At 41.5% G+C, this 18,899-nt stretch overlaps 3 protein-coding genes across 5 annotated transcripts; 2 read left to right on the forward strand and 1 right to left on the reverse strand.

Annotated features, from left to right (window-relative positions):
• Window positions 1–1,125: 1,125 nt before the first annotated feature.
• On the forward strand, window positions 1,126–3,752 carry LOC108887340 (glutathione S-transferase kappa 1). The gene is given in 9 exon segments (XM_018682720.2): window positions 1,126–1,336; window positions 1,446–1,527; window positions 1,619–1,700; window positions 1,796–1,924; window positions 2,808–2,953; window positions 3,046–3,162; window positions 3,254–3,311; window positions 3,314–3,343; window positions 3,499–3,752. Coding segments are annotated over 8 exon segments (681 nt in total). The 5' UTR covers window positions 1,126–1,336; window positions 1,446–1,458; the 3' UTR covers window positions 3,549–3,752.
• A 1,348-nt stretch (window positions 3,753–5,100) lies between these two features.
• Window positions 5,101–10,501, forward strand: styk1b (serine/threonine/tyrosine kinase 1b). The gene is made up of 10 exons (XM_018682707.2): window positions 5,101–5,563; window positions 6,413–6,468; window positions 6,639–6,809; window positions 7,834–8,166; window positions 8,269–8,450; window positions 8,565–8,639; window positions 8,915–9,123; window positions 9,247–9,287; window positions 9,543–9,639; window positions 9,752–10,501. The coding sequence occupies exons 2-10, from the start codon at window positions 6,414–6,416 to the stop codon at window positions 9,942–9,944; spliced, it is 1,356 nt and encodes a 451-aa protein (XP_018538223.1). The 5' UTR covers window positions 5,101–5,563; window position 6,413; the 3' UTR covers window positions 9,945–10,501.
• Window positions 10,502–10,556: 55 nt separating this feature from the next.
• Window positions 10,557–16,899, reverse strand: phc1 (polyhomeotic homolog 1). 3 transcript variants are annotated; one of them, XM_018682703.2, is made up of 14 exons: window positions 16,733–16,899; window positions 15,697–15,818; window positions 15,439–15,549; window positions 15,283–15,348; window positions 15,038–15,181; window positions 14,471–14,680; window positions 13,568–14,308; window positions 13,324–13,462; window positions 13,049–13,227; window positions 12,864–12,927; window positions 12,684–12,771; window positions 12,236–12,407; window positions 11,641–11,881; window positions 10,557–11,539 (listed from the first exon to the last, which is right to left on the reverse strand). In XM_018682703.2, the coding sequence occupies exons 2-14, from the start codon at window positions 15,811–15,813 to the stop codon at window positions 11,388–11,390; spliced, it is 2,424 nt and encodes an 807-aa protein (XP_018538219.1). In that variant the 5' UTR covers window positions 15,814–15,818; window positions 16,733–16,899; the 3' UTR covers window positions 10,557–11,387. The 3 variants fall into 3 exon arrangements, with proteins under 3 accessions (XP_018538219.1, XP_018538222.1, XP_018538218.1); XM_018682706.2 differs by having other exon boundaries at window positions 13,324–13,459; window positions 15,697–15,821; window positions 16,733–16,896; XM_018682702.2 differs by having other exon boundaries at window positions 15,697–15,821; window positions 16,733–16,896.
• Between the last annotated feature and the right edge of the window lie 2,000 nt (window positions 16,900–18,899).

The raw sequence follows: 18,899 nt of genomic DNA on the forward strand, positions 1-18,899 counted from the left end.
TAACAAGCACGATGAACAAGCACGTTAGAGGAAGAATGGCCTGTTCAATTTACAATACAGCACCACAGGTTATTTATGATGCATAGATTTAACTTAGTTGCAGATGTTAAAGGAGGAATCTGAGCTGATTCCCTATGGACAGTTGTCCAAAGTTATACTATGGATACATATGGTAGAGATTTGAGTGTGTTGAGTTTCCTTTATATCCCTGACAGTGAGGATAGTGAGGATGTGGATATACTGATTTAGTGGTTACTTAAATCACAAATGAGTTCCAGGTTCCTTTGAGTAAAACTCTTATTATAGGACACATCCAAAATAAAAACATATGGCAAGAGCACTCATGATAATATAACAGAAATGCATCTGTAAAGAATACAAAAGTACATGAGAAATTGTTATCATTACTCATCTGAGCATACCGCTCTACTCAATCAACACTTCATAAAACAGGTAAACACACAGCTGGAGTGTGCATACTCTGTAATGAGCCAGAATCAGTTCAGCATGTGCTACTGCAGTGTGATGCTTTTACTTATGTATTCAGATCTTTCATCATTAAAAATACTCCATTACGGGTAAAGGTCTACATTCAAACTTTTGTATAAGAAAAAGTATTAATAGAAAAATAAATTAAGTTGCATCAGTGGAATATTATTACTGATTCTGTAATATGTAAGCCACATTTTTTTTTCTTTAAGCCCCATCAGCAAATTTGGGATTTATTTCATTTCTGATTTTGAGTTAAATAGATAAAATCTGACTCAGATTTGATATGACTGTATAAAATCTTAACCTGCAATTAACTAGTTAGCGCAGCTGTGACATAAATGTGGTAAAATCACTCAGTTGACAGTTTATTAGGTACATCTAGCAAAAACTAGTGTAGTTTAATACAGCAATTTGTGCAGTACAGCAGCACTGTACCCTACAAAAATGTATGAATAATGTAATAATAAAATGACATGTATTAAAATAGTAGCATAAAGTAGAAGCACCTCAAATTTGCGCTTAATTCTTGGTAATGCATCATGGAAAATACACTGTGTCAATTATCTGCTTAAAAGAAAAAAAAAAGTTTCTTTTTTAACGTGTAATAGCTACTCCAGTCCAGTAGGTGGCAGTAGTACACTGTGCGCAGTTGTTCCAGAGGAGGGCAGTAATGTGTCTAGCTAACTGTAGCTAACTTAAAGCTGTGTCTCATTAGTTAGCATCAACGGTTATTGTTAAAGTTTGTTAAAAACCAACACAGGTGTTTTGTGTCGAAGTATTGTCACTGATTAGTTGCACGGATTTGACTCTCAGCGTTACACCGAGCAGCGCAGCCGTCTGACAGGTTTGTTGAACTTTGACACACAGAGCGAGTCTGTTTGGGATGACAAGGAACTGTTTCTTTAAAATTAACACATTACACAACAGTTAACTTAAAGTGTTACTGTGAACAGTTAGGACCCGAAGATGACCTCCAGGAAAGTGGTCGAGTTGTTCTACGATGTGGTTTCTCCATACTCTTGGCTTGGCTTTGAGGTTTGTGTCTTCTTATATATACAGCCAGCTTCAATAACATTTTAACTATAACACTTTTCTATAAATTAACACAGATAATTTGTCTTTACAGGTCATGTGTCGCTACAGAAACGTGTGGAACATAGAGCTCAAACTGCGCCCTGCATTTCTGGGAGGCATCATGCAAGGATCAGGTTAATACAGAAACTTGCAGGGCATGTGACATGTTGACATGTTCATATCCACTGTTACTGTTCTGTATCCATGTCCTGTATATCTGTCGTGACAGGCAACAAGCCTCCTGGTCTGGTTCCAAACAAATTCTTGTACATGACCAAGGATCTGAACCGCCTGGCAGAGTATTTTGATGTTCCCTTGCAGGCTCCATCTGACCCCTTTGAGGCCATGTTCAAAAAAGGTAAATACACACAGGATCTGATGGGATCAGTGTTGTAAAATGTACTGATGAGACCATGAGTGGATTAACCGGTTTTATAGACAATGACAAATAAATGAATTAAGAAAAACAGAACAACTAATTGAGAAGAATCATTAATAGCAGCTCTAATGTTGACACAGGACCCTTCTATAAGGCAGGTCATCAAAATAAGCTATTAAAGGAGGATCCACCATAAAGCAGCATTCACTGATCCCTTCAGCCACTTCGGCTCAGTGGAAAAAGCTGTAACACTGACATATTATCACCTTATATAGTTGTTATAGCTCTTGTGTCTCTTGCAGACACAAAGCAATGTTAGCATTCATTTGGAGTTGTGTTTCTGGCCACCTGATGAATGTAAGTCTGGTATCCACTTTCTCTTAGCTCTGTTTTCATCTCTGAAACATCTGGCTCTGTAGCTGCTGAATAAGCCCCTGTGTTTACCAGCTAGTTGCTAACTTTGTTTGCCTTTCAGTGCAGGGCAGATAGTGTGAGAACAAGGTTAATGGAGGCACTGAGAGCAAGCCCAAACAGTGAAGTCGTGAGTCATAAAACCAAAACAATGAGCTAAAAGATGCTAAAATGCTCCATAAAGCAGAGTGGAATGGGTTGGGTGGTAATTTTCTGTAAGTTCATCTCTTTGAGTGACACTTCTCACATTACTTGTAGTCGTCTGATTCATTGTTGACATAAAAATATTGGTTGGTTCAGGTTTGATACATAGTGGTACTGGGGCTCTGGGACTTGGAACTTGGACAGTAGGTAATCCAGCCTTGCACAAGACAGTAGTGGTACTACTACTCTATTGTGCAAAGCTAATATTACATTAAGTTTCAGGTGTTCTTCTGTTTTCTTCTCCTAGGCTCCTTGTCTGCAATGCGATTTGTGGCAGCAGTACAAGAGAAAGAAAAGGCTGGAGACAAACAGGTGGAGCAGGTGTCCCGGGAGCTGTGGAGAAGGATCTGGAGCGAGGACAAAGACATCACAGAACCTGCATCACTGGCTGAGGTACCAACTTATCCAGTCTGACTGCATTTAAAAAGATTTAGACGCACTATTTATTTAGTTTTGTCACAGTTACCTTTTTTTCTCTCTTGCAGGCAGCAAAGAAAGCAGGTTTGTCTGACAGTGAAATTGAAGACGTGCTGGAGCTGTCCACCTCAAAGGAGATCAAAGACAAGCTGAAAGATACAACAGAGAAAGCTCTTGATTTTGGGGTCAGTTGTCCTTCAGTTCTCCTGGATTCAGGAAAGAGAAACGAGACATTACAGCATAACACACAAAATCTCTCCTAATGCTTCTTTCCAGGCGTTTGGCTTCCCCATGATGGTGTGTCATGTCGATGGAAAACTAGAGATGTTTTTTGGATCAGATTTGAGCTCATGGCCCACTGCATTGGTAAGGATACTATTGTACTGTGCATCATTCACAAACACATATGATGTAAAAGTGACAAGATAAAGATAAAAATGATGTAGTCTTCCTCAATCCACTGTTGCACACTGGAGACTTGGATACTTTTAGTGAAACACTCATTTTATTCTCTGTTTCAGGAGAGAAGTGGCTGGGACCTGAGCCTGACAAATCAGCTGCCAAGCTGTGAGATGAAAACTGTCTCAAACGTGTGCTCAGAGATTCTTGAATTTGTATCTCACTTTATTAATGCCTTTGATTTTCTGTAATATCTTGTATTCTGTACCTTCTCAAATCAAGCAACAGATAAAGAGATAGACCTGAGTGACCAATAATTAGTGTAAATAATGCAACATACAGTTTAATATGTACCAATTAAAAAGGGTTCACAAATTCCTGCTGTTCTTTTCTCTGGACATAAAACATGAAGAAAGATTTGGTTGTATCTCTAAATTACACAGAAATGTATTTTTTTCAGAAGTGGTATATTTGTAATCTCTATTTTCATGCAATATTAAGATACCAATTGTTAGTGTCTAAAACATGCTTTGTGTAAAATAACAGCAGGTCCAAACAGTGAAGTCGTGAGTCATAGAACCAAAACAATGAGCTAAAAGATGCTGAAATGTTCACACTGATAAACATTTGGCCACATGACAAACGTTATCTTGAAATCAAGTATTTATCATGCTGAACACATCAGTCTTCAGCCTGTTGGTTTGATTTGAAATACAGTGTTGACACATGATGAATCTCTTGTTACCACACAGCAACAAGGCAAGCAGAAACATTTCTTTGTGGGCTCCTTCTCCACTGTCCAAACACATGTTAGGTTTATTGGAAACCATTGGTATGAATGTTAGTGTGTGTGTGTGTGTGTGTGTGTGTGTGTGGTTTTCCATCTCTGTTTACTTTGTGGTAGACTGACAACTTGTCCAGGGTGTAACCTCCCTCTTTCCCAGTGTGAGCTGGGAGACACTTCAGCTGCTGCAATACTAAACAGGATGTGGGAATAGAGAATAAATAGGTGGATTAAAAATTTGTTATGAAATTAATTTAAAATGTTACATCATATGTGTCCCAACATAAAAAACAGATGAATGATGCATGGAAGTGGTCAATTCTGGTGAAAAAGATTTAAATCTAAAATGGTTGAGAAGTGTTTCATGCCTCTTTACTTTAGTTGTGCTTTTTCCAGTTTTTATTACACATATTATTGCATCTGCATCGAAGGCTGTATATAAAAAATATGCATTCATAAAGTGCACACACATCATAACATAACCAGTACCATCCTGTCACTGATACTTTGCTCTCCATATCTGTCCTTATTGTTGTTGAGTGTTGGATATCTCTCTACTTAGACAACTTACATAAAAAGGGTTGCGGAAAAATAATTTATTACATGTGTGGAGATAATTCTGCATGCATAATTCAGACTGATCTCTAGCGTTGTACACGTGTTCTTCCCTTTATACCAAGAAACTTATATTAAGGTATTTACAGGAGAGCTGGTACTTCTGTTTTTACTTGTAATTTAAGCTGTAGGGTTATCTGTGTATTTTTTATACCTGTACTTGGAAATAAATTCACTGCTGACTAAATACTCCAGAGACTGCTGAGCTTGTCATACGAGTTCCCAAGCAATGAGGGCCAAACATGCTTAACAAAAGGCTGGAGGTACTAAAAAATAACAAAGAGCGGCAGGACCAGTTTCCCCAAACAAAGAGGAGAAAGGCACGGCTCGAAGTAGCTGACATGTTGCCTTCAAATGAAAAAGCAAATTACAGAGTGTGGTGGAGCTAACTGTAAGAAAGGCAGGGCACAACTGACGATCATCATGCACCTGATATCAGCCTGGTGGATCACCACTTGAACTGAGAGGGACAAAGAAAGAGGAGGAAAAAGGAAGAGGTAAATAGAGGAGGAGTGGGATAAGGAGCAGGTGAGGAGGGTGGAGTTAAGAAAACACTAAAGGTGGAAGGTAGACAAACAGAGAACAGCGCACTGATCCCCTGAGCCTGACACATCGCCTGAGAAAAACAAGACAATGAAGAGCTGAGCAGCACAGCTGAACCCAGACTCCACATTCACCCGGGAGGATGAATGAAAAGTGCGTTACTGTGTGAAGGAGGAAAACATGAGCCTGGAATAAGAGGATCTAACATTTTCTTTGGGATATAAGAGACAACAAAAAGAGCTCAGGTAGGAACTTGTTCACGGCAAGTCTCCTCTCTTACACTGTCAATCTGTTTTTTTAAGACATGTAATATATTGTGAAGGTCCCTCAGAGGCAGAGTGAGCTGCTGTTTATGCTTGATGTTAATTTAACAGAAGCTTTAATTGTGTATCTCGCTCCAGGTTAAGTCTTTCTGTGACTTTTTTCATAGGTTTGAACGTGCGAGCAGGTGCCATCTTTCTCATTTATGTTTGCCCTTTGGGTGTGTAATACAACAGGGACATTAATGTGTCAAAAAAATGCTGATGAACAGGTTCAGACTGCTTGGATCTGACGTAAAAGGATGATCATGTCAAGTGTTTCCCTGTGGGACTGCAGTGTCACTTGTGTTCCTATTCACTGCATCTAAGTCAGCTGTGAAGTCAGAAACACAGCAGAAAGATGACTCAGTTAGAGATAAAACAGTTTTTTCTGTTCACAGGTTTTGAGAAGGTTCTGTGTTATAAAAAAGATGTTGACAGAGAGGTTTTTTTTTCTTTCTGATAACCAGGAAGAAAATGTTGTCTGCATGCCGCAGAGACTGTGATAGAGCAGCTGAAGTTCCAGGTCTCAGTTACATGTTCGCCCAGACACCTTCTCATACTGGTTACCTGGTTAGAGTCATGTTACTATTCGCAGAACCAGCCACAGAGGCAAAACAGGGTTCAGAACTGGCACTGTCACTTTACCTGTTGGTTTTTAATCACGTTCATCTTTTTGTTTCCCCACAACAAAGACTTGAATGGTTTTTGTAAAAAGAAAATATCCTGAAGCCACAGCTCTAAGCATACAGAAATACTGGAAACCTGCTAAATATGAAGTTTTGTATTCAACAGGATGTCTTCATTATCAGACGCAGACTTCCACTGCAAACATGGAGATACAATCTGTGGTGAGTTTTATCAGCAAAACTAGTCTGGTCTGACCTTTGGAGGCCTAATGGTTGACAGATCAAAAAACATACCAGCACATACTGTACAAACATGTATCCCGCTCTGAGATCAGTTTGCTGAGTGATCATAAAGACTGACGCTTCCTCCTCGCGTCTGTTCCTGTTTACAGAGATCCGTGTCTATGAGCAGGAGGTGATCATAGTGCCCGTCTTGCTGCTGGCCAGCTTCCTGGTCACACTGGTCTTCATTTTACTGCTGCGCTTTTGTCCAGAGAAAGTCGATCGGATCCGTCCGCAGGCCTCAAACTCAGCCTCCAGGAGAGTGCTGCATGGAATTGATGGTAAGACACTGGAGCAGTTGTGGTAGTTAGTTAGTGGAGGTTAAAATAAATAAAACCATATAAAACTGATTTAATTCAAGTGGAGCTGTAGTGAGATATGTACAGTTGGCTTGAAAGCAGTGATCAGATTCGACGTTTCAATAGTTTCATGCAGCACAAAATCTTTTAAAAGTGATATTTTCTTTTAATTTTCACCCACATTTAGACAGTGTTTGCTTTCACATGTTATTCTATAAAATTTCATGTAAATAAGTCAAACTAAAATTGCAAACATAATCACTTCCTTGTTTCTATTAGGCTCTCACTGACAGATATTATATTGTTCTGTGGCAACATTTTATTTGTTGTTTGCTGCTGCAGGACATTCACATTTTTACTGAGATTCTGCAACACTGTTTAGCATGTATTAGGACTATATTTCAAAAATTGTATAGTTTGATGCACTATAATGCAGTGGTGAGCAGATATGTGTCTATTAAAGTGTGTGTTATCAACTATAACCACCATAAATAGAGGGCCACAGGTTAATGCATATATATAGACATGCACGCATGGTGGTTAATGACAATATAGTAAAACACTGTTGCACACAACTACATTATAGTGTGGTATAAATTATTTATGAAATGTCATATACTTCTAATCAAGGCAAAAAAGGTGGACTAAAAGTCTGCTTTAAAACTGCTTTTTTAAATTTACAGCATATCTATATTCTTGAAATCAATCCCTTCAATTAAGTGATTGTTTGTACAATCAATCAATCAATTATACATTTAAGGAAAAAGTAGATCATCCTGCCTTTGGTTTTATATCTGAAACTGCAGAACAGCAAAGAGATGTTCAGCAGCACTTGTTCTAAACAAAGTTTTAGTGTCCACTGATTTATATAATTTACTTTAATTTGGGATCAATACTTTGTTTAAACACTATACAAAGACTAATAGTTCAATTTACCTGTTCTTATGTAAATTCTTCTTTGTAATAATAATTATTCTCTATCTCTCCCTTAACTCTCTGTCCATAGCTCCACCAGGTATCAATGTCCTGGAGCATGAAAGCATCGCTCTGGACATGCCCAGCTCCTACTCCACCTTCCACCCCCCAAACACCTACTCATCCAAAAACCTTTCCATGTCTGTGAGCACACCCTACCTTCCGCCCAACACCCCACCGCAGCCCTTCAAGCCTAGTTTCACTCCCATTGTCCAGCCCAGGGAGTTGCCCCGTCAGAGGTTGCCGGAATCCTTCAACCTGGTCACCCCTCTCCCCACTGCCTTCTCCCTGCGCTCCGACTCCACTGTGTCCCTCTACAGGGCCCGTATGGAAAACAGGAATGTGATTCTGCGGGTGCTAAATGGTGAGATGGTTAAACTTGCTCTGAATTTAATGAATTTCTCCTCTGAGTTCTGTAGCTGCAGTGTCTCTTTTTCACTCTCCTTGTCATTTTTACCGTCTACAGACTCCGCTGATGCCACAGAAAGACACAATTTCCTGGGTTTTGCATCCTTCCTGGCCCAGCTCGGACCCCATCCATTCCTGCCAGAGCTTCTCGGTGTGGTCTCCCTGCGAGCTCCTCTGGTGACAGTCGTGGAGGAGCTGGAGAACAGAGACCTGCTCAGCTTCCTGTGGAGATGCAGACAGGTAAGAAGTGTGAGACATTTTTTACAGAGGGTACACTACTCCAAGTTAACTCAAACATAAATCCATCTGAATGAAGTAAAAAAGTATAACTTTTTTTTGTGTTTGCTTTTTCAGGAACAAGTGGACCCTCCCTGTGAGATGACAGAGAGACGAATATTTACCATGGCCAAACAGGTGGCCTCAGCCCTGGTTAGTATGCTAATAATTACCATATGTCCTCACCTTCTTTAGACCACATTTTTGACATTCAAAATGGACTCAGTCCTGACCCTCAGCACTGACTTATAGACAGAATTTCCCTGCTTTAAATCTGTCTGACTGTTCCAGCAGTACCAATACGCTGTCTTCACAAAAATGCAAGGCTTCAGGACAACTTTACTACATCTATTTTATGTGTTTTAAATCACCTGCACAGAACGTGTCTGTTTTAATCCTGAAATGGTCTTGTCTTGTTGCTTAATCAGGAGTTCCTTCACAGCAAAGACCTTCTCCATGGAAACATTCGCGCCCGCAACGTCCTGGTCAGCAAGGAGTTCACGGCCAAACTTTGGGGTCTGCATGGAGTGTACACAAGGAAGAACCAGGGAGCCACTCAGAGAGATGATCCCAGCATGAAGAAATGGCAGGCACCAGAGGTGTTAGCCAGGAAGTCTCCCAGTCAGAGCAGTGACATGTGAGTTCTTTATTTACCTCATAATAACTTCTTAAAAGTTGCTGCTAACTTCTCTGTGAAATATTTATTGTTAGGAGTATAATAAAGACTAATCATTATTTGCCTTTGTGTTTCCCTGTCTAGCTGGTCATTTGGCATCTTACTGTATGAAATGGCAGCACTGGGTAAGTTCAACCGTAACTTTGGAGAAAACAGATTATCAATAATGGTCTTCTTTACTGCAGAATCTCTGGTTGCATTAGTCAATTCTAGGCAATGTAGAAGATCAATAAACAGAACTACTTCATATCAATAGTGATTTTTTTTTACATCAATGTGGTAAAGTATCTGAATCTATAAGGTATTTATTTGCTGGATTAGCCAACAAATATGCCCATCTGTCCCACTCTTACCTACTACATTTACCATTTTCTCTCCAGGTGAAGCTCCATTTGCAGAGATCTCAGTTAATGAGCTTCTGCAGTTTCATCAGCGAGGGAAAAGTCTGAAGAAACCTTCCAACTGCTCCAACACGCTGTGAGCATCCAGATAACACACACACACCAAACCCGAAGCAATTCACTGACTGCACAACTTCTCTCATTAACAAATGTGCTCTTAAGTTCACACTGTTTCCTCTCTCTCTCAGGTACTCCATCATTAAAGGTTGCTGCCAGTGGAAGGATCAGGATCGACCCTCCCTGGCTGACGTGAGCCGAAAGCTCCTCTCAGGGGAGAAGAGTGCCTCCGACAAAGTCCTCAAAGCGTCTGGGGCAGTTAACATTGAGCAGTACCTGCAGGAAGCGGGATATGGGGAAACCAATAGCTACACTGTTTTCTGACCACTGCCCGTGCCAGCAAAATAAACTGCACTATTCTCCAATACCCCAGTGGTGCACTTTTCTAACACAGGTCTTTCAGGTGCAATAAGTGCTTTGTGCACTGAAATTATTCCTTTATTTTGTCACATTTTCTCATACTTCAGGTTGATGCATTAAAAGGGAGGTTAGGTCATTAGGTTAAATAACGTATTCACCTTTGGGAACCATGCATTTTAATCTCAGACCTCATTTGCAGGGAAAATACAACCAGTGATATTGTAGTAGTAGAATGTAAGATATGTAAACTTGACCAATGTACAGCTGCTGCACACTGTCAACACTGTAAATATATGATGGTTTACAAATGTTTACAAACTGAAGCCAATGTATATTAAAAGATGTAATATATGTTATTACTACATTTTTATATGATTCTATATTAGACAGAGCTGTGGAAATGAAGGACATATCAATGCAATCACGACATTACTACACTTTTTTGTCTATGAGCTCAGTTTATGTGGACAGACATCTATGAGCTAAACTGTTTACATTTTAATAAATCATCATCACAAGGCCTTGAATGACCTTTTCTTTGGATGTCATGGGTGTAGTAAAAGCATTCAAAATCTCTTCCAGTAACAGGTATTGTTTATTGGTAGTACTGCATACATGTACACAGAGCACTTCCACTCAGCCCTTCAGAGAGCAAACCATGAGGAATACCTATTTTCAGGTAGTTAGGTTGATTAAAGCTACTACAACTATATCGTATCCATGAAAAAATAATTTTGATTGTAGTACAAAATGGAAAAGATACAAAACTAAATTTTTAATAACGGGTAAAATGAACTAATCAAAACACCAGGCTTTTAGAGTGTCCTTTGCTCAATGTGATTGGAGCCTGGGTTGAACATCTATGGTAAATATACGTAAATAACTACTAAAAGACTGAAACGTTTAAATGAAGTGACTGTTGTTGACATCAGAAATCATATCACTAAAGTTAAAGCACCATTTGAAATACAGCAAGAAGGCAACATTTCTTCCTTTTCTTTTTTTTTAACCCAACAGGTGAACTGTCCTAGCTTGAAGACCTAGCACCAATTACTGCAGGCTGGCGTATAGTATACATACAAAAGGTCTCTACTCACAGTGACAGAAAAAAAGTGACAAACCCTACTGACATGGTTATTTCAGACTGTCCATGCTCACCACTCATACATAACAGTATGCATACCTGTTTTTTGCACATTCAACGTCCAGAAAGTAAACGGTCCATCTCCATATGATTGATGGAGCACCATTATTTTGCAAAAAAAACAAAAAATATCCTCACTGTCCCTGGAGATCTCAGTCTTAGGTTTTGACTTCTTACTAATAAGGGAGCAAGTCCAGGTATCGATTCCAGTGAGAAATCATCAATGAGAAAATGGCACCACTGGTATCACTCACTTTCATCACTCACTCACGCAGGCTGTTAATGGAGGCACATATCTTGAGAGCAGGACCCAGCTTGATATTCATGGTGGAGATGAGATGGTCCTCTCGCAGAAGCAGCAGAGCCTGCCCATCTATTTCCTGTGAGAGAAACTGGGCAGCCAGCTCTTCACAACCTGAGCACAACAGAGACAAGATGATTCAACTAGTACAAAAACAGAGACAAGGATACATGGCTCAGGCTCACAAAACTGCTCTCTAATCACTCAACACCCACCTTGAAGTGAAGAGATAAACCTGCAGACTTCTTCCACACTCCACTGAGCAGGAGTCGCTGAGAGAAAGTTAGCACCCTCCAGTGGGAGGCTACCGGGAGCTGAGCTGTCAGACTGAGGAGCGCTGTGGTCAGCTCTGGAGCAGGAGTGTGAAGAGCTTGGGGAAAGTGAAGGAGAATCCTCCTCCTCCTCTTCTTCCCCATCGCTGGACACATCCTCCGAGCGACTGGATTCAGAGTGACACTGCTCACAAAAGAGCGGAAAGTCAGATACAAAGGGAACAATAAAACTTTAGAGTGCACGCTGAATTTGCTGGAAATATAGTCACAAGCTGTAAATCCATCCAATATGTTGTGGATGACCTGTGGCACTGGGGTCAAGTCAAGCCAATTTGTTCTTACCAAATATTTAAATGTTTATAAAGATGAGTCACAAATACAAAATTTAATTTTAAAAAAAAAGGTTAACTAATTTCCTAAAACAGTGGGCACTGTACGATCAATTTATTACTATTTGTTTTTTTTTCATGGGATTTGTTGACATTAGAAAAAATACAGAATATTGCCAGCCTTATCTTCTCAACTAAACTAAACTTACTTTGACAGGTAGATGCCTGTTTGACATTTTATTACAGGCGATATTAGAGCTGTTCCTGCGAGAGGGGCCCCGGCGCCTGGCAGCGCTCTCAGTGGGTGCTGGAGGTGATGTGAGCCCTGCACCACTTCTCCCTCTGCTTGTCTTGAAGTGCTGGCTGCAACTTACATTATACCTGTGGATCCAGGAGCACAGTCAGGAGGACATTTGGATTTTCACTACAACCGAGCACTGACTGATGTGCACAATGTGTGTAATCACTGCAGCATCACTGGGTACAGTTGTTGGTTGGAATGAAAACCTGTAATCTCTTTCTTCTTCATTAAATACTTTGCCCAAACTGAAGCTTGTTGAGTTTTTAGCTTACTTTTTGTAAGACAGCACAAAAAACTAAACAAAGTTAGGAATGATGCTGCAAAGGGAAGCTTGAGGATGTTAGTGGAAATCCTACCTCTTAGCACAGGTATTTGAACAGAACCTCTTTGATCCTCTGAACTGGCTGGCTGGAGCGAGGCTTCCACAGTATTCACACTTCAACACTAGAGAGGAAAAGGAAAGGATACAACTATTTACCATACAAACAGGTTTACTGTATCATACTCAATCATTAAGATTTTTTTTCTCCACTTACACGGAGGCCCATTTTCCGAGCGGCCGACCAGAGCAAAATCTCTGTCTTTGAGGAGTCCAGCAACCTGTCACATTAAACAAAAGCCTCACAGTAAGGAATTCTCTCACAAATACATAGCCAGTGTTATTCAAATTTAAGATCTGACAGAGTATAAAATGTGTGTTTTCATGGCATGATGCCCGTACGGGGAAGGGTTCAGCTCCCTCCTGGATAACAAAACCCTCTATGAGGTGGGTGAGAACTTGAGGTTTGACCACTGCCTGGGGAACAGGCGCTCTGTCCTTGTCCCCATGCCCGACTCTTGACAAGGGCAGAGGTAAGGACAGGGTGGGAGGAGATGAGAATGCAGCAGCTGCAGGAGGAGCTAGGGTGAAGATCGAAACGAACAGGGAACAGAGTGAGTTTTCAAGTATCGCAACTAATAATTAATGCTTGATTTGGAAAGGGCAAACTGACATACCTGAGTCCTTTGTAGGGGCAGGGGATAAGGGAGGAGCAGAATCTTTCATTGGTGCAGAGTCTGAAGATTCTGTCAACATCTCATTTGGTGCGTCACAGTCAGATTTTCTCTTCAAAGAGCCAATGGCAGGCTTTGTCTGCTGATGTGTGACAAAAAAGCAGTGGAAAGTGTTAGCATTCTTACAGACACCTAACCAAACCACCGTCAGCGTCACTAAGTACAACCTTTTCATGGTTGATCTTACCATAGCACTGTTGTTAGAGACTGCATTAACATTCCCACCAGCTGCATTTTCCTGGGCTGTGCTGCTTCGAGCCTGTGCCAGGGCCACAGCCTGTGTGTTTCCTGTTAAGCCCTGCCTGGCTCCCACGAGCTGCACAGGGATGTGGGGAGGGTTGTGTCCCCCAGTGGCGGCCTGGCTGGGTGGTGCTGGGAGAATGGGAGGTGGGTGTCTAGGAGGCAGCTGCACAGGTAAACGGTGTCCCTGAGCTGTCTTGGGTTGGATAGGCACAGGGCCTTTGTCTGCAGTAGTGCTGGCCTGTTGTAGTGGCTGCACCACCAGAGTCTGCGTGTTGACATTGGGTTTCGGGGCCACTGAGCCAATGGGGTAGCCCTGGGTGGAGGTAGGAACATTGGAGGTGGGCACCAAGATCACAGGGGCAGCAGAGGGGGACAGAAGGAGTTGGGAGAGAGGGAGTGCTGTAGAAGAGGTGGAGGAGGGAGCTACAGAAGCAGCAGGAGTAACAGTCATGGCCTGGTTTCCAGTTTTTACAGTCATAGTGTTGGTGGTGGACTGCTGAGTGAAGTTGGCTTTGGCCATTTGTTGCTGCTGTTGTGGCTGTACTTGCTGTTGCTGAGCTGCCTGGGGGAAGGTCTGTTGCTGCTGACCGAGAGGAAAGCTGGCAGCATCTTTCCTCTCTGGAAGCTCAGACTTGACAGCAACTGCTCTGGGAGTGGAAGCGCAGTGTAGGGCCAGATTCTGCACCTGGGGGAAAAAGAAAGGAGTGGGTTGTGGTGAAATGCATTTGAGAAAGGTTGCAGGAGTAGTGGGTGTTGTCCAAGTAAACTGAAAGATGTCAACATTTTAAGACTGTATCACTTTAAGTAGCTCAGACTTTATGTTACAGGTAGGTACTGGTACTCAAACCTGATCATTGTCAGACTGGGCACTGGTAGTGGTAGGAGCAACTTCATGCTGTTGCTGTTGCTGTTGTTGTTGTTGCTGCTGCTGCTGCTGCTGCGGCTGAGGCTGAGGCTGAGGCTGTGTCTGGGCAACTGTTGCTACAGTAGCTGTTGCTGTACCACCAGGCATGAAGATGAGCTGAGAAGCAAGCGGAGTCCTGAGAGAGCGGTTGACCTACGTGATAAACAGGGCAAATGGTCAGTGCAGTATACACCAAATATTTCAGTGAATGACTTCTTAACGACAGTGAATACTTGATGGTGTGCCATCAATTTTGGTGGTAATAGCTTAGTGCAAATTTTTAATAGCTACATTACAAGAGATAATACGGTATCATCGGTACCCAAAGCGACCCGAACTTTAGAACACCAAATCGACAGGATTTCACACAAACAGAATAAAAGTTAAATTATTATGTAAAAAGAATTGGTGACACAGACTACAACATGCATATACACAGACTACAACATGCATATATTTAACAGATTATTGCCAAACAATGGACACAGCGCATGATCATTTTTAACTCACCCTAAGATACATCTGTCCCTGTCCTGCTGAGTTTCCGCCCAGCAACACTGACTGATTGAGAGTTGGAGTCGTTGCAGAGGTGGCTGGGCCGTGAGGCCGGGGATTAGTCATTGTCCCTCCTGCTGATGTGGTGCTTAGGTTGACCTGAGAGGAACAGAAATTTACATTTTTATCTAAACTTCTTACTGCTTTCATAAACTGGCTGTGTAACTAATCATCCCAAAATAACTGAAATAAAAACTTACAGTGGTGGGCGCCTGGGACATGCTGTTACTCGGGGTATTGGACTGGCGACTAGCCGCAAGGGTGGCCTGGTTTTAAAGAGAGAAATTAAATGGATGGTGTGATGCTTCTACCATACTTCTCTGGTTCCTGCATTTGCCTGTCATAGCTACGGTTACCTGTTGCACAGCGGCCAAGTTATGGAGTTGGGCACTATTGATCTGCTGCTGCAGCATGAGCTGCTGGAAGTACTGAGCTGCATTTGGCTGTCTCTGTAGTGCTTGGAGAGCCTAAACAAACACAAACACAAACACACACATAAACAGACTAATCTGGACTAAAAGTGTTTATATGTAAAGATCATTATCCACAAAACATATCAAATAGTAGTCTTTTTGTCACATCTATGTATTATTTTATCCACACAAAACGCTCACCTGCACAGCCTGTCGCTCATATAGGGACATGTGGGCTATCTGAGGTGCACGGGAGTTCCCACTTGTCTGAGGATTTCCATTGTTGGTGCCGGTGTTTTGGTCTTCACCTGCATCCATGTTTGCTGCTAAAAACAAAAAGCAGTTATAACAGAATACATGCGCTGTACATGGAATAAATACTTCTATCTTCTGCATTAACTAAATGTTTTAGCATGTAGACATGTAATTTAATACCAGTCACTGGGCCCAAACACTAAAAATAATTTAAAAATATAAATAACAAGTTCAAATGAATTTAGATATGAAAGCTCAAATGATTATTGTTACAGCAATAGTTCTTAAAAAAACAAACTCTGTCGAATGAGTAGGTTTCAAATGACTCACCTCTGGCTCAAATGGGGTGATACCTAGTGAAACCTCTAAAATCCCACTACTGAATTACTCCCCCGAAGTTTCCAGTACTGGAATTGTTTTATATAAACAGAAGTGCCTGGAGTTATTCTTGCAGAGGGCCCATGAGTAAGAGCCTGCTACTCCCTTGCACAGAGGTGTAACTACTTATGAGCTTGGCAGACGTTATCCCCGCCACAGTTTGACCACCAATTGTATCGAGCTGGAGAGCTGTGGTATTTTCATTACCAGGCCAGTTGTCAACATGATAGATGATTACGAGAGAAAGAGCAACATGGAGGAGCTCAAAGGCACCAATTAAGAAAAAAGCTAGCCAGCTGTGGCTAACTACAATGGACATTGCTAGTTAGCTATCCCTAAACACAAGTCTGACATGCCATAATTTAAATATACTAACGTTTGTAACCGGACGACAAAAACGACAGAGTGCAGAAGTGTTATGTGAAAGTAGAAGAGGCGTTAGTTTGTTGCTAGCACTAACGGTTACTGGTATAAAACATGCAGCGTTAGTTTAACACAGGCTAACCGACTAGCAGTGCTAGCAGGCAGAGAGCTAGCATCTTTATGGCTCTCACCACTGCAACAAATCAACGTCTCGTGACTTTCGGCGTGCTTATGTGTTTACCTCTCCGGGATATTTCTGTCCTTATCACAGAGAAATGCAATCAAGTATCTATTCCGATCTTGGTTTTAACTGCACACAACGACAGCCCCTTTTTAGGGTTTTTGCCTCCAACAAAACCCCGCCCCTCACAGATCCTCCTCCTCTTCTTCTTCGTTGTCTTCCTCTGCAACTGCTACTTCTTCTTCTCCGTGTGAATTGGCAGATAGCTAGCCAACGTGAAAGTCCGCCTACGGTACCGGAGTGTTTTCTTTCTTTCTTTCTTTCTTTTTCTTTTATGCTGGTTGACTTTAAACATTAGTTCAGCTCCTTAAACAATGTATACTGATTTTGTCAGATTGTTAGGTACATCTATTTCAAATTAATATAGTACAACACAACAGTCCTGCAGTAAATCTTACCTGCATGAAGATTATGATGTTCAGTTTTTGTTGAAACAGTTTTAAAGAGTTGTTTCATCATTTTTTTAGACAAGCAGGTCGTTTATTGACAAATTGAAGCAATACCTTCGTTTAACCTACAATTACAGATCCTTTTAAAGTGCATTAGTTTTATAAATACCAATAAAACACACACTGTTTTTTCAAAGTTTGATAAGTGTTTTTATTGTTTTGTCATTTTCCTGTTTGGGTGCTTTCACCCAGCCTTCAGCTTTAACCTCACAAGGTGAGTATGTGATCCATAAACTGGAGTAAACTGCCAAATGGGTAAACAAGGGGAAAAGGGAGTATATGAGCGCACATTGAAATGCTGACAGGAGTGAGTAGTGCTGCAGCAACTGGACGAACATTTTCATCAAGCAGATCTCCCAAATCCTCAACAAATTCTTGATAAACTGCATCACCATAAAGATGAATGAGATATATTGTCAGTGGCAAAGTGACTATCTCAGCACGTAGTGGAATGATGTCAGTAAAGTTGTGGGTGGTGATTCTCATCCAGAGCATGTGGCTTAAGATAGCCTCAGAGCAAACAAATGCCACAGAGGCAAGTATTTCTTGCCAGTGCCTCACCATGGTGGCAGCAGCTGCCTGCTCCAGTCGGTAAAGTTTAGCAATGAGCACTTGTAACATGGGAATAACATTATCTCGTCCTGCTTGCACCATGCTGTGAAGTTTAGCACTTAGTGTCCATGCCATGCCATAAAGAGTAGAGGCTGTTTTTCGTGTCATGCCATACACAGTCAATGGGCGATGGATGCCATGTAATGGTGAGGTACCAGGTACGAGTCCATCCAGAGACCTTTGTTGGATGCCATCCAACATCATCATAGAGATAGAGACAGGTTGATGTGTCATGCTGCCAGTAAGCCTGCTACATACTGAAGTTAGAGCCTGCAGTTGCTGCCTGCGCTGAATCTGGTGACTCAGACTGGCGATGGGTGAAGTGGGTATGGCTCTGTCTAAAGTTCTTTGCTGGATGTCATACACCATAGGAAGAGAGAGGGGGTTGGAAAGATGTGGAGGCCGAGGTATCCATCTGCCAGCAACCCTCCAATAAACCCCATCTCTGCATACAGAACTTAGAGCATACAGTTGCTGCCTTTGTTGAATTTGTTGACTCAGACTGACTGAGCCCGCTGAGCTGCTGCCAGCGACTACATTTAGCGAGCTGTGTGCACGGGGTTGGCCGTAGCTTGTGTGCAGAGAGTTGACCTGGTTTGGCGGCAGCACAGGTGTTGAATAGTTGACCTGGGTTCCTCTGGGACGAGGAAGTCCTAGACCAGCAGGAACTGATCTGAGGAGATTCCCTGTGGTTGTCAAGAGCCAATCATGTAGGGTGCTCATTTTGTAGAAAGCTAGTCTTTTCCAAGTGATGGGGTTATTTCCTCTGTTCTCTCAGGATGTTGAGATTAGTGTCTTTACTGTATGACTGCAATTAGACCATTAGTTTCTTCTGCTGGAATACTCTAATAACGGCATTCTGACTCTATGATGTAATAATGGAAGGTTCATCTACATCACACATCTACAGCTCATAGAGAAATCTGGCCTGATTTAATGAAAATTTAATGATACAAATAGGAAGATAATCATTATTTAGCCTAAAGCTGCATAATGGAAATACAAGGCTCATGTAAATCCCAGTACTTATCTTGTAACATCTGATTACAATCAATTACTTGCATCTAAAAACAGAAATAGATGGCACTCTAATAGACATGGTGTGC

This window comes from Lates calcarifer, linkage group LG15 (genome assembly GCF_001640805.2).
Source record: "Lates calcarifer isolate ASB-BC8 linkage group LG15, TLL_Latcal_v3, whole genome shotgun sequence".
Lineage (NCBI taxonomy): Eukaryota > Metazoa > Chordata > Actinopteri > Centropomidae > Lates > Lates calcarifer.

Excerpts from the sequence above, each read along its gene's own strand:
- styk1b (XM_018682707.2), top strand. The coding sequence starts at position 6,414 with ATGTCTTCATTATCAGACGCAGACTTCCACTGCAAACATGGAGATACA. Across the intron at positions 8,167-8,268 it reads GATTCTGCGGGTGCTAAATG|ACTCCGCTGATGCCACAGAA; the intron begins GTGAGATGGTTA and ends TACCGTCTACAG. Across the intron at positions 8,451-8,564 it reads TCCTGTGGAGATGCAGACAG|GAACAAGTGGACCCTCCCTG; the intron begins GTAAGAAGTGTG and ends TTGCTTTTTCAG.
- phc1 (XM_018682703.2), bottom strand. The coding sequence starts at position 15,813 with ATGGATGCAGGTGAAGACCAAAACACCGGCACCAACAATGGAAATCCT. Across the intron at positions 14,309-14,470 it reads CCCAGTCTGACAATGATCAG|GTGCAGAATCTGGCCCTACA; the intron begins GTTTGAGTACCA and ends TTTTTCCCCCAG. Across the intron at positions 12,928-13,048 it reads AGGGAGCTGAACCCTTCCCC|GTTGCTGGACTCCTCAAAGA; the intron begins GTACGGGCATCA and ends TTAATGTGACAG.